At 37.5% G+C, this 14,432-nt stretch overlaps 1 protein-coding gene across 1 annotated transcript; it reads left to right on the top strand.

Annotated features, from left to right (window-relative positions):
* LOC130073643 (L-fucose kinase) lies at positions 1-14,108 on the top strand. The gene is made up of 23 exons (XM_056239170.1): positions 1-196; positions 5,001-5,152; positions 5,896-5,946; positions 6,021-6,143; positions 6,275-6,347; positions 6,558-6,655; positions 6,742-6,822; positions 7,571-7,690; positions 7,763-7,934; positions 8,398-8,504; positions 8,589-8,690; positions 8,872-9,045; positions 9,206-9,279; positions 9,591-9,949; positions 10,025-10,241; positions 10,540-10,706; positions 11,519-11,746; positions 11,901-12,044; positions 12,745-12,864; positions 13,013-13,200; positions 13,291-13,390; positions 13,528-13,751; positions 14,000-14,108. The coding sequence occupies exons 1-23, from the start codon at positions 115-117 to the stop codon at positions 14,105-14,107; spliced, it is 3,264 nt and encodes a 1,087-aa protein (XP_056095145.1). The 5' UTR covers positions 1-114; the 3' UTR covers position 14,108.
* Positions 14,109-14,432: the final 324 nt, after the last annotated feature.

Raw genomic sequence — 14,432 nt, 5'->3', positions numbered from 1 at the left:
TGGTGTTATAATCCAGTGATAGTTGGTGAATGAATCGGACCCGAGCGCTGTTCGCTTCTGGTTTTTGCACGCGCTTGGTTGTTACTGACATGAGGAGAAATCATTTACGTCAGGATGGCAGATGAAGGGTTGCTGAAGTGGACCGTTATTGTGCTCACATGTCAACATAAAGATAGTGTTTATGCCTTCCAGAGAGGTGAGTTCACACATCGTATGTCCTTGCATATTTGTTTAAAAAAAAGCCTTAATCTACGTTAAAGTAATAATGTGAAAAAACATGTAGACGATAACAAAAAAAGTACTATGATATTACTCTGGTGCTGCGTTCTAGTCCACTCGCTAACTTCCCTCCGTCTCGTCCACTTGGATGTAACAGTTACCTCATTGCTAACGTCGCACGAGTGCCCACTACTGGCGGAAACTGCAAAGCCCTTGATCACTCAGTATGCAGTAGTTGATTTGATTTGATTTTTTTTTTTTTTTTTTTTTAAGAAGTTGTTTAATGCAGCATCTAAATTTATATAGATGTGTTTGGGTTGTTTTAAATAAAATAAAAAATATATCATAGAGTTGTTTGTGGTGGTGGTGATTAGACGAGATCTGCGGTGACGGTCACAATCGTGTTGCATTGTGGTATATGGATGGAGCTGCCTGCCTGAAGTGTACATATGAAGTAGACTCGCTCCCTCGGTCTGCCCCATAGACTGTCCATATAAACTTCCCTCGTCCACTTCACAAAGTGGAACGCACTTCAAAATGGCGGTAGGAAATCCCCCGGGCCCCGAGGGGAAGGTTTTTTTTTTTCTGTTTTTTTTTCCTGTTTTTTTTTTCTATTCAACTTTCATAAAGGCTTACAATGACATTTAACATTAAACATAAGACAAACAGATATTGGGGAAACATATAACAGATCTTACATTGTACAGAGTAAAACATTAAATTCTACAAACTATTTTTTTCAAAATAAGGGAAGTTCGCAAGTGCGTGTCTAAAAGTGGACTGGATCGACTTTGTTTCTGGATTCAGTTATTAATGTTAAAGCTATCTCTGAAAGTGATAGAATGTGTTATGATGAAGTTGTTACCCATGAGGAAGTAATAAGCGCAATTAAGAGTTTGAAAAACAATAAATCCCCAGGATGTGATGGACTTACAGCTGAGCTGGACAAATTATTTGCTGATGAACTTTCTCCTTTTTTAAGTGTTTTTAAAGAGAGTATTGATAAAGAAGCTTTACCTCCTACTTCAACGCAGGGTATAATCACACTAATTCCTAAACCAAAGAAAGATATTTGGACAATTGGCGACCCATCACACTCCTTTAACAACGATTATAAAATTTTTGCCATAAATATTTGCTAAAAGACTTAAAGAATGTTTGGATAGCGTTATAAATCATGAGACTCAGTCTGGATTTATGAGAGACCGACACATAAGGAATAACTTTTCTCCTAGGTTTTACTTGTCACGTGGTATTAGACAAGGATGTCCAATATCCCCTTATTTGTTTTTACTAGTTTCCCAGATATTTGCTTCTTATGTTTCTAATAGTGGTCTTCGTGGTATCTCTATTGCTGATGTAGTACCTCTGAAGAAGAAGTATAAGATGATTAAGAATCAAATAAAAGAGAAGAGAGCGCTGCAGTGATTGCTTCTTTAACAGTGTATTGATTCTGAATGGCAAATAATAAAAGCATACACATGTATAACAAATGCTCAGTAAATTATATTATCAGTAGCCTACATATCACTTTTCTTTTACAGTAATGACTGGCTGTAAACGTAAGTGACTTCAAACATGTCATCACACAAGAGACGTGTGGCATTTACAATTGACAGTGACACTCAAATCCTTTACAAAAAGAAAACACATTTTCAGAATTAATATTTACCTTGATCCACTAAATGACAGTATGAAATTGATGACAACACTGGAGCTGAGATACTAATCACATACTCATATCTAACGTTAACTTACCCAATGTTCACAATGACATCGTGTCCTATGCATTTCCTAATATGAAGTCACATACAAAACTGATGAAAACTAACGAAATGCATAACTCAATTCACAGACAGAGTTAATTATCCAACTATGCAAATTTAAGATAACTCATAAAACTTATATATTCAAATAATGTTGACATAAGTGTAAGTGACCGTCTCTCGTGTATAACTAGCGGGCTAACCGCGGAGATCCATGCTAACCATGTGCTCGGACAGGCTAACTCATGACACACTATCACTAAACTAAAAAGAACAATTAACATTGAACAATTCTATAATGCATTTGAAGAAATTAATAAACATAAAATTCACTCTATCACACTGACAAACAGATACTCATCAGTCAGTTGGCTGATGATACCACACTTTTTTTTGCATGATGCTAACCAAGTTCCGTTAGCACTCGAGTATACTATATCCAGCAATTCTCCAAAGCTTCAGGCTTTGTCTTGAACCTTTCGAAATGTGATTTGATGTCCATCAAAGAGTGTAGTTTGTCTCAAATTTCAGGTATCATATTTAGGTATTATTATAACAATGCTCTGTCAATTTTAATCCACTAATTGAGAGAACACAGAAAAAACTTTATATATGGCTCCAGCGAGATCTGTCATTAAATGGAAGAAATTTACTAGCCAAAGCTGAGGGCTTGTCAAGGTTAACATACGCTGCTCTTTCTTTGAGTGTCCACCGGTGTCCACACCGCCATTCTTAAAAAAAATGTATACAATGCTCCTCAACTTTGTTTGGAAGAATAAAACTCATTTAGTCAGAAAGTCTGTACTTATGAACACCATTGGGAAGGGGGGGTTTAAACTTTCTTGATTTCACCACTTTAAACAACACTTTTAAAACAAATTGGATAAAGAACTTTATTAATAAGCCCGCATCTATCTGGAATCTGATCCCTAATGTTATTTTTTCTAAACTAGGGGGTTTAAAATTCTTATTAACCTGTAATTATAACATAATGAAAATCCCTATCAAATTATCCATTTTTCATAGGCAAATGTTATTAGCTTGGTCCCTCATCTATAAACACCATTTTACACCTCACTCTTATAAAATTTGGAATAATAAGGACCTACTGTATAAACACAAATCTATTTTCTTTGATAATTGGTTTAAAAATGGAATTATTTTTGTATCTCAACTTTTCAATCAAAATGGTTCACTTTGTAATTATTGGAGTTTGAATTGAATTATTGGAATTGGAGTTCTTGGTAAAGCATGGAATTCCTGTTACTCCAAAAGAGTTTGCAATCGTGTCTGATGCAGTGCCACAAGGAGCTCTCATGCTTTTTAGAGAATTTTCTTTTTCATCTCTTTGTCGCTCAATGAATCTGTGTAAGACGTGTAGGTAAACAGTGGCTTTCTTCATCTAAATCAAAGAACAATAAGAAAATTCAAGTCTTGTTTCAGGAGGAGTCCGTTTCTATGTAATTTCTTATTGGAATGGTTTTGTAAGTGACATTCCCTGGAAAACAGTTTGGACATTACCTCACAAATACCTGATAACTAACAAAATGAGAGAAATTACCTTTAAGTTAATTCATAGGTTTGTTTTATCCAGATAAGTGTTCTCTCAAAAGACTTAAGAGTGATATGAAAACCCTCTGTTCTTTCTGTTTAGAGAAACCTGGAACTTCTTTACATTTTTTTTGGAACTGCTCTCTCACAGTGACATTTTGGTGTGACATTTATGATTTTATCAAATGTTATGTGAATCCTAACTTTGAATTTACATTATAGAAATGTAATTTTTGGTTTTCATGATATGTCTTTTTATGAACCTTATTTTTCTGTTAGCCAAATTTCACATTCACAAATGTAAATTTTCTAAATGCAATCCTCTTTTTTAAAGATTGAAACATAAAATGAAAATGTATTTTGAATCTATTGAGTTCTCAAAAAATGTAAAAGCTATAAGAACAGTGGCGGTGTTGAAGGACTTGGCACTTAATCTGGATTAAAAAGACTGAAGGAACTTAATCTGGATTGAAGGACTCTGTTGTATTATGTTATGACTGACAATAATTGGTGTTGATGTTTGTTTGTTTGTTTGTTTGTTTGTTTTTGTTGTTGTTGTTGTTTTCTTTTACAAGCATTTAATTTTTTTTTATTTTTTTTTATTAAAAAGCGGACTGAAACCCCATGACTGGAACGCAGCATGGGTTGTTTTCCAATGGTTGTTTTGGGGACCCTTTTCACATTTCCGGGGTTCTCTGAAGGCGGAAGTCGTCATAGTTGAGACGACAGCATATCATTTTGTATTGCATTTGCTCCAATTGGCTTTATGCACAGCTGCACTACTTCCTGAACTTCAGCCAGCTCTTTTGTTTCCTGTCTGCCATTATTGGACAAACTGATTAATCCAGGTGTGCCTGGTCTCAGTAACAATAATCAGGCACACCTGGATTAATCAGTTTGTCCAATAATGGCAGACAGGAAACAAAGGAGCTGGCTGAAGTTCAGGAAGTAGTGAAGCTGTGCATAAAGCCTGTTGCAAACGGAAAAAAAACAATGCAGTTTCAATGACTTTCCAAAAGAGCGAAAAAAATTTCGACACGTTATATGACGGCAGTCAGAAGAGAGACTCTTCTGAAATTTGCCACCACTCCCTTAGCCGTAGTATTAGAAACACCCCCTTATCAGTGTTGTTTCGTTTTTACTTCATTTACTCTCAATGTAATAAAACGCAAAAGTATACCGTTATACGTATATTAAAAACATAAAAAAAAAAAAACCTTACTAGATTTGCGATGTTGATAATTGGAATCGCGTCATTAATGTCTGTGAAAATGGCCCATAATATATCTTTAGACATTTGCAATGGTAATAGCACTGTATTCTCTGGAGTATCGTGGAGTATATAATTATGTACTGTAACTAATGCCATCACTGCACCATGTACTTTGTTGTATGTGGGTCTACCACACATTAACAGATCTCAGGTTCAGGTGGATCTCATGGAGGTGTGTGTGTGTGTTTCAGAGCTGGAGGTGCGTCAGAAGCGTGGTGTTCTTCCGGCTGATGCCCTGCTGCTGACGGTTCCTGACCCAAACGCCCGGCTGGGCAGCGGAGGGGCCACACTGAACGCCCTGCTGGTGGCTGCAGAACACCTGAGCGCTAGAGATGGATACAGCGTGAGCTTTACATTACTCTAGAAAGGTCCCTCTCTCTCTCTCTCTCTCTCTCTCTCTCTCTCTCTCTCTCTCTCTCTCTCTCTCTCTCTCTCTCTCTCTCTCTCTCTCTCTCTCAGTATTTTATGAAATATTATTACAATTCAAAATAACTTTTCTAATTTAATATATTTTAAAATGTAAATGATTCCTGGTACAAGTCTTCAGTGTCACATGATCCTTCCGTAATCATTCTAATGTGATTTAGTGCTCAATTATTATTGGTTCTCATTTGTTAATGAGTATTATTACTATTACGTTTTTGCTGCGTAACATTTTTGTGGAAACCATGATACAATTTTTTTTACAGGATTCCTTGATAAATAGAAAGTTCAATGAACTGCATTTATTTTAAAATATAAATCTTTTTTTTCCCATCAATATTATGTTTTTACTGTCACTTTTGATCAATTTAATGCATCCTTACTGAATAAGAATGTATTTTTTATTTTTATTTTTTATTATTATTATTATTGTCACATAATATATATGTAGTAGTTACCCCACATTTTTGATGGGAGTGTCTCATTGTCTTCACAAAAATATGAAGCAGCACAACTGTTTTCAACATTGATATTAATAAGACATGTTTCTTGAGCAGCAAATCTTTTGCTTATTCAGCACTATAATATCTCAATGTTCTGATAAATGATTAGAATACAGTTTTAAACATGCTTAAACAGCCTTAAATGTGTGTTTGTGTTTAGGTGGTGAACGCAGATGTTCTGGATGAAGCTCATATTCTCATCCTTCACACGGTCTGTAATAAAACAAAAAGCATTTGAGATGAAGATGATTCTCAGACGTGTGCTAATAGGTGTGTGTGTTTTAGGGCAGAGATTTCCCGTGGGACGGCTGCAGCAGGGCTTTCTGCTGGATGCCCGTACAGAGATCAGATGCCGTAGAAGGAGCCGTTTGCTGCTTAGACCTGCTGTTGGATTGTCTGTCCACAAAGGTGAGCGTAAAACACACACAGTTATGCACACACAGATGTACATGAATGCATACACCACTCTCTCTCTATGTAATGCAATGAGGTGTGTGTGCGTTATGATGCACATTTAGTGAAACATCCTGTTGTTCCAGATTTGCGCCGGATCTCCTCCAGGCGTTTGGGTGTGCGGCACTGATATGATCCTGAATATTCCAACACGAAAGCGTGAGCTAACATTTATACAATCACACATCTAATGCACAAACAAAAGGTCTCAAAAAACATTTGATTTTTTCTGATTGTGGTATATAAAGTCACAATTAGCTTTTTATTTTTTACACACAGACAAATCAACTGTGTACAGCTTCAAAAACACTTCAGCAAGGAGTTTTGACTGCTGAATTTGATCAATATCTTCACCCCTTTTCTTTACAGTGTTTTCATGGGACGGGTTCTCTGGGGTTCAGGTCGTGGCGTTGCCAGGTGACGCTGGTTTTGCTCTTAATCATGGCGTATATCTCACAGATGCAGAGGTGCGTTATTCAAAATTACGTTCATTTGTTTTTGAATTGTGCATCTGTTTCATTTTCTGAGACATTTTTAATTATTGCTTTTACAGAACAGAGTATGTAACATTATCTATAAGGGCTCAAAGGAGAAGATCAGCCTTGCCGCACTCCCTGATGGGAAAGTACCCCTGGTATGAATTTGATTGGTGGCTATATTTGTCACTTAAAACATGATTTTGACTCACAACTCATAGTCACACTTTTGTTTTACATGACTGTGTTCCAGCCTTTCTTTTACCATGAGAATTAAACAGGCTAGTTTTGGTACTGTACCTTTAAGACTTTTATATAAAATTAATTTGGTTATGATCAGCTAACTAGTAAAAATAGTTTTATATTTATTAAAAGAAGTCTCTTATGCTTACCAAGGCTGCATTGTATTGATCAAAATACTGTAAAAAATGCTAACATTGTGAAATAATAGTAAAATAATTCAAAAGAACTGTTTTCTATTTGAATATGTTTTAAAATGTCATTTATTCCTGTAATCAAAGCTGAATTTCACTCCAGTCTTCAGTGTCACACGATCCTTCAGAAATCATTCTAATATGCTGATTTGCTGTTCAAGAAACATGTCTTATTATCAATGCTGAAAACAGTTGTGCTTAACATTTTGTGTAAACTGTGATACATTTTTCAAGATTCTTTAATGAAAAGAGAGTTCAACAAACAGCTTTATTTGAAATAGAAATTATTTGTAACATTATAAATGTCTTCACTGTTACTTTTGGTCATTTTGATCTGTCCTTGCTGAATAAAAAAATATGGTATGCCCTTGAAATGCAAATATTTGTCTACAATACATATATATATGTCTACTAATTCTAAATTAAAAACAAATTCCACAAATAATTCTAAAAGTATCCGTGTGGTGTTCAGGTGTCTGGGCCGGTGTTTTTCTCGCGGGCTGTTGCAGAGAAACTCCTGCAGACTCATGTTACGTCACCGCTGGACGGCTGCACGTATCTCGGCATGGATTCAGGAGCTCCACCGCTTGAGGTAATCGCACACAACATGGTTTTCTTTCTCAGATTCTCAGATCCCACTCTCACTTTTCTTGCTCTCTTGCAGATATCTCTCTTTCTGGATATTCTGGTGTGCCTTTGCTCTGACCTGACAGAGCATGAGTTCATCAACGGAGAGAGAGCAGGCTGCGGCTCGTCCTCCGGGCCTCAGGGGGCAGCAGTGAGGAGCGGCCGCGCTGTGCTGTGGAGGACGCTTAGAGGAGCCTCTATTTCTATGTGTACTCTTGCTCTTTTCTACTCTAATGTCCCTAAATTAGAATTTAACATCAGAGTGTGTTTGCATGGATGTGTTAAGAATGGAATACTTGCATATTGCATAGTGTATACTATGACAAATGTTTCAAACATGTTTATATACATTCAAATGACCTCATTACATACATTCAACTCGCCATGCCTGTGCCTTTGTCTCAAATGTAAATATGGTTCGCATTTAGATAAAAATTGTATTTCACATTTTAATCCAATTTTCTAAAATGTGTTTGTCATCCAGTCAAATAATGAGTCAAGAAAATATGTTAATGTATAAAGTCACTGCTATTCCAGTTCATTAATCACACAGAAAAAAAAAGGTTAGGTGCACTGCATTGTGGGATTCAGTTCTCAGTGTAAACTTAACATTTTGGCCTTGCATACTAAAAATTCACATGCTGTTCTGATGTATCATTTGTTCGTTGCCAGTGTACATTCCAGAGGGCCGCTATGATTATTTGACTCAGTCGGGCCGAGAACATGTCGTTCGTCTGACAGAATCTGGATCAGAGACTATGATTCTGTCTCATATTCAGGTGGGAAAATGTTGTGAACATGTCTCTGAGATATGTATTAATAAAGTCAGTTATCGTAAATGTTTTGCTCTTTCTGTTTTAAAGGAAGTGGAGTCTGTAGCAGAAGGCAGCAGGGTGATTAATAGCGTGTTGGAAGGAGATGTTCGTGTATCAGCAGGAGCTGTGGTGCAGCACTGCCACCTACAGGTCAGGAGGATTTTGTCAAATATTTAAAGTAAAGGAAATAAAAACCAACTTGACCCTTCTGTTTTTATTACAGATTATCATGTTTCACTTTGAAATATGCCACATTATGGAAGCAAAATTTCTTATTAATGTTTCATGTTAAATAAGTATAAATATCAAAATGTGTCAATATCAATTAAAGGGTCCAGTCCAGGTGCATTCTGGGTGCCTGCTGTCAGGGCTTGATTTGACCTCATCATCCTGCATCCAACGTCTACCTCTATCCAGCGACATCATCGTTCAGGGTCATCGAGTGATGCTTGGAGAGTTAAAGTTAACTGTGTACACAGCTTTTGGAGCTCATGATCATTTAGAGGTGAGTTTAGAGTTTAGAGCCGGATTTTACCCATTCATTTAACAGATGCTTTTATCCAAAGCCACTTACAAATGAGCAAGTTCTGTATATTTGTTCTGAAGGACAAAAGAAAATAATTTATGCTAGTTTTGTGCTTTATTATATGGTATTGTACACACAGACTCATGCTGATGATGTTACAGCTTCATTCCTTAATCAGAAATGGAGTGAGTTTTACAGTCGGACTGGAATACAGTAAGAAACTTCTACATTCATACCTCACTCAGACTTTAGACTAAAGGTTTGGTCTATCTTTCTATTTGTTTTGCTTTGACTTTGACTGTCTTAGCCAGGGCCTGTGATATTAACATTTTATCAGAAAAATGACACTAACATTTTTTCCCCTAATCTGTAATGCACAGTTTTATGGCTAGTAAAAAAAATTTCTAGTTCGTACATTTTTTCGTCACCTGCCATTGGCAGTTTTGCCATAAAGTTTTAGTCCCTGGTCACAGCATCATATAGTGTGTCTAAAATATGTATGTGTGTGTGTGTGTGTGTTAAAGGCATCTGGACCTTTGGGGACCTGAGAGGACCGAGTCATGCTGTCTGCTGGACGCCCGATTGTTCCCAGTGTTCATGCCCCGTTCAGGACCCGTTGGACTGGAGGGTGTTTGTTGGCTTCTGGGCGGCGCTGGTGTGCGGGACCGCTGGAAGGAAGCCTGGAGACTCTCGCTCAGGGATATTGTGATCCTGACGGACCAGCAGACGGAGCTGCGCTGGAGAGAGGAGCTGTTCTTCAGCGTGGGTCGACAAAGAGCCGTTGACGCTCTGCAAGGCCACACGGATCTCAACCTACTGCCGTTCTTCAGAGCAGCAGCGCTGGCTGGCCAGCAGGAGGCGCTACTACAGGCGCTAGATTCGGGTGTGGAGCAAAAGATGAGAAATGGTTCACATCTGTTGACTTCTGAGGGTACTAATATTTCGTCTCTTTGCTCAGTTGCTGCACACAGCAGTGGTGATCTGGGAGTCGCGGCTCGTTGTCTGGCCTGTATCGCAGATGTTCTTGGCTGTCTGGCGGGCGAGGGGAAAGGCGGTTTACGCAGCGGACCAGCGGCCAATCCATCATGGGCTCCTGCTTTTAAACTCCTAGAGGACGGAAACTTACCCGCTGGTGTCCAAGAACTGGCTAATCAAAGAAAGCACTGGCTCAGCAGGTCAGAACTCATAGATTTATTTTTTTATTTTTTTTTAAGTGCAAAAATGTGATTAAAAATGCAAGGCCCCGATGTACTTAAAGCAAAATCGAAGTGTATTTTGTTATTGAATGGAAAGCGCACAGCACATATTTACATATTCATCTGAACGCTGATCTCAGTTTACTAACATTATATCGCTGGTCCCATATTTCAACCTTCCTTTTACCCCTTAGCAAAAAACTAAGTAGAAGTTTGCCATGAGTATATCAGGGCCTTTAAAGTGAGATGCGTTCAGATTTGTCATTGCTCTCTAAAGGCCAGATTTGTTGGTGCGAGCCGCCAGGCATTATGAGGGGGCAGGACAGATACTGCTGCGGAAGGCAGTGATGTCAGCGCGCCAGTTTGTGTTCATTGGTCAAGGAGAGATGCCACCGATGGGCGAGTGGCAGGAAGTGGAGTGTCCCGCTCGCCTGGATCTGTCAGGTAAGAACAGCTTCTTCAGTTCAACTGTACAGCAGGAAATCTGATCAGAGTTTATGTTTGACGGTGCTGTGTGACACCATGTGAAGTTTCGAAAAACAGCAAAAAAAATTTAACTATAGATAGATACACTAATCTTCAAAAGTTTGGGGCAGTACAGTTTATTTAAAAAAAATATATATATATATATACTTTTTAATGTCAAATAAATGCAGTTGTTTTTAGCTTTCTTTTTAGAATCCTTAAAAAATATATCATGGTTTCCACAAAAATATTAAGCAGCTCAACTTCTTTTAACTGATAATAATAAGAAATGTTTCTTGAGAAGCAAATCAGCATATTAGAATGATTTCTGAAGGATCATGTGACACTGAAGACTGGAGTTATGATGCTGAAAATTCAGCTTTGTATCACAGGAATAAATTACATTTTAAAATGCATTAAAATAGAAAACCTTTTTTTAAAATTGATAATATTTTACAGTATTACTTTTTACTGTAGTTTTAATCAAATAAATGTAAACTTGGCAATATTTATGTTTTTGTGAAAGTTTCCTTGCTTACCAACCCCAAACTTTTGAAAAGTAGTGGAGATGTATTTAGTTTATATATTTCATTGTATTTAATTAGAAGAATCTTTGTGTGCTAGAATACATCATTTTCCAGAATTACCTGTGTTCAATTTCTTTGAAATGCAATTCAGTAAATTCTTCCTGTCATAAACGTATCAAAACAAAGCTTTAACTCAAAACAATTCAGATTTCATAGTGTCTTTCACACTGTGTGCTGAAAGTGTGTGTTTGAAAACGTCATCAGGCGGCTGGAGTGACACTCCTCCTATTGCGTTTGAACACGGTGGACTGGTGGTCAATGTGGCCGTCAAGGTGGATGGAAAACGTCCGATTGGAGCTCGAGTTCGACGCGTTGCAAAGCCTCATCTGCTGTTGGTCAGCGCCAGCGGGGACCCGTCCTGCAGCTTCTCCACAGAAACACTCTGTGAGGATCTTACTGACCTGGAGGACTATTGCCAACCTCACGCTCCAGGTCAGAGAACATGTGTCATCATAATCTGTGTATCAGTTGTGTACACCTCACAGTATAACACATTTCTGTTCTTGAGAATGTTTTACGTAAAATATAAATGCAGAAATATCTGTAAATAATCTGTAAATGCTCACTAAAGTTGTTTGTATGTTAGGTGCCCTGCTGAAAGCCGTGTGTGTGTGCAGTGAGCTGGTGTGTGTGCCGTCTGCTGTCTCTCTGAAAGAGCAGTTGTTGCAGCGCTGGGGAGGCGGACTGGAGATCCACAGCTGGTCTTCACTGCCACACGGTTCTGGTCTCGGTCAGTGGGAATTACTTTTGATTCAATCACTTCACCATTTAAATGTGCAATAATAGTTGTTTTGGAATAAACACATAAAATATCTTTTGTACAAATGGGAAAAAATGTGCATAAGAAAGATCAGAAGCAATAACAGTAATGTGTAATGGCATATAGATAAATTATTAATAATTATATATATTTACATAGTAGCAAAAAAATATGAATATCAAATAAAAAACGATTAATATATCAAATAAAATTGATGATTATACATGCTAATGCAAATAATAATAATTTATATATTATTTTATATTTTACAATATAATATTTATCTAAATATATAAATTATTTGTATAACAAATGTACAATCATCAATTTAAGTTTTATTTTATAATATTTTTTATTATGTGAATTATTTTGATAAATGTATAATCTTCCACTTTGTTATATATGAATATTTATTCAATTATTTTATTATTACTTTGTGAATATATTAATTTGTATAGCAAATGTATATCATCAATTTCACTATATTGTATTTTATCACTTTTTATTTTTAAATAATAATAAAAATAACAATTTGTATATCCATTTTACTTTATTATATATTACTATTTTTTGTTTTAATAGATGTTGTATGTTGGCTCACACAAAATTGAAATCAATGAATTGATTTTAAATGAAATTATAATTACAGTGTATATGTGTGTGTTTGCAGGCACCAGCAGTATTCTGGCAGGTGCAGCTCTTGCAGCAGTTTACAGATGTACGGGACGAAGCTTCGACACAAACTCTCTCATTCATGATGTTCTTTACCTGGAGCAGATCCTCACCACCGGTACGAGAGACGCCACTATTCTCATAATGGGATGCATCACTTCCTTTCTAGTTTAAAATAAGATTTCACTGAGCTGTGAAGCTCGATCAGACTGGAGTTTACATTTTTTATCAAACTGAATTTGAAAGCATATTTGCTGCTGTTTTAGGTGGTGGATGGCAGGATCAGGTTGGCGGGCTGTTTGGAGGAGTGAAGCTGGCTCGATCTGCAGCTCAGTTACCGCTGAGAGTGGAAGTAGAACAGCTCTCTCTTCCTCAACACTTCCAGTCTGTCCTGCAGCAGCATCTTCTTCTGGTTTACACTGGAAAGACGCGTTTAGCACGAAACCTTCTGCAGGTACGAGCGGCTGATGGTGATGGTCAGACTTCATGAACGCTGTGTAGTGTGTCACTGGATCACTGTGTGTGTGTGTGTGTGTGTGTGCAGGACGTGGTGCGGAGCTGGTATGCGCGTTTACCCTCCATCGTACAGAACGCAGAGCAGCTGGTGACCAATGCAGAGGAGTGTGCTGAAGCCTGCAGAGAGGGTGAGACACACACACACACACACACACACACCAGATTCAGATGGAGTCTTTGATCTCTTTCTCTCAGGATCTCTCCCACACACACACACACACACACACACCAGATTCAGATGGAGTCTTTGATCTGTTTCTCTCAGGATCTCTCCTCAGGTTGGGGGAGTGTATGGACACATACTGGCAGCAGAAGAAGCTGATGGCTCCAGGCTGTGAGCCGGCGGCCGTGAGATCCATGATGAACGCTCTTCAGCCGCTGAGTTTAGGACAGAGTCTGGCAGGAGCAGGAGGAGGAGGATTCCTGTTCTTACTCACCCGTGAGCCTCAGCAGAAGAAACCAGTGACAGAGATTCTCACAAACATACAGGTGAGCCAGAGAAACTGGTTCAACCGCTACAGAATGAGAACATGTTAAGAGGAATGGTTGTTTTTAACCCTTTCTAAACTGATATATGTAGAAGCACTTCTCTCAGAATGATTCAATATAGATGTGCAATTTAAACTGGTTGCTGAAAGACCTGCATGTTTTAGTGTCCTAGTAAAAACTGAAAAACATGAATGATGAAAGTAAAATGTATTTTCTGAATCGTGTTGGTCCTGCTGTTGTTTTGACAGGGCATTAGTTCCTTCAGTGTTCATTCAGTGGAGCTGGATATGGATGGGATCTCAGTCATTCAGAAGAGCTCTGAACATCCTGAACAACAGCAGATGACAAAAATATGAGTGCCTTCACAACTAAACTCATATTATTTCTGTTAATGTAACAATATATTTCTTTCATAAATTTTAACACTTTTGAAAGAAACCTAAAGAATTATGAATAATATATATATTTTTTTTTATTTCTTCAGAACCTTACTGTGTTGTGTGTGCTCAGACCTTTGCAACTTTTACTAGTTTTTTTTTGTTTTTTTTACCGTTTAAAAAAAGTACTCAAATGAAGATGAAATAATTTCTGCCCACTTACTGCTGTGAAGTGTTCTTTTTCATGATGTATTTTCATTATGACAGTGTTAAGAGTGGGTTTAGGGTTACCTTATCAAGTCAT

Source organism: Rhinichthys klamathensis, unplaced genomic scaffold (assembly GCF_029890125.1).
Source record: "Rhinichthys klamathensis goyatoka isolate OS25496 unplaced genomic scaffold, OSU_Roscu_1.1 h1tg000557l_1, whole genome shotgun sequence".
Classification (NCBI taxonomy): Eukaryota; Metazoa; Chordata; class Actinopteri; order Cypriniformes; family Leuciscidae; genus Rhinichthys; species Rhinichthys klamathensis.
Note: the sequence above shows the minus strand (reverse complement) of the source record. Positions and strands in the feature narration are given on the sequence as shown.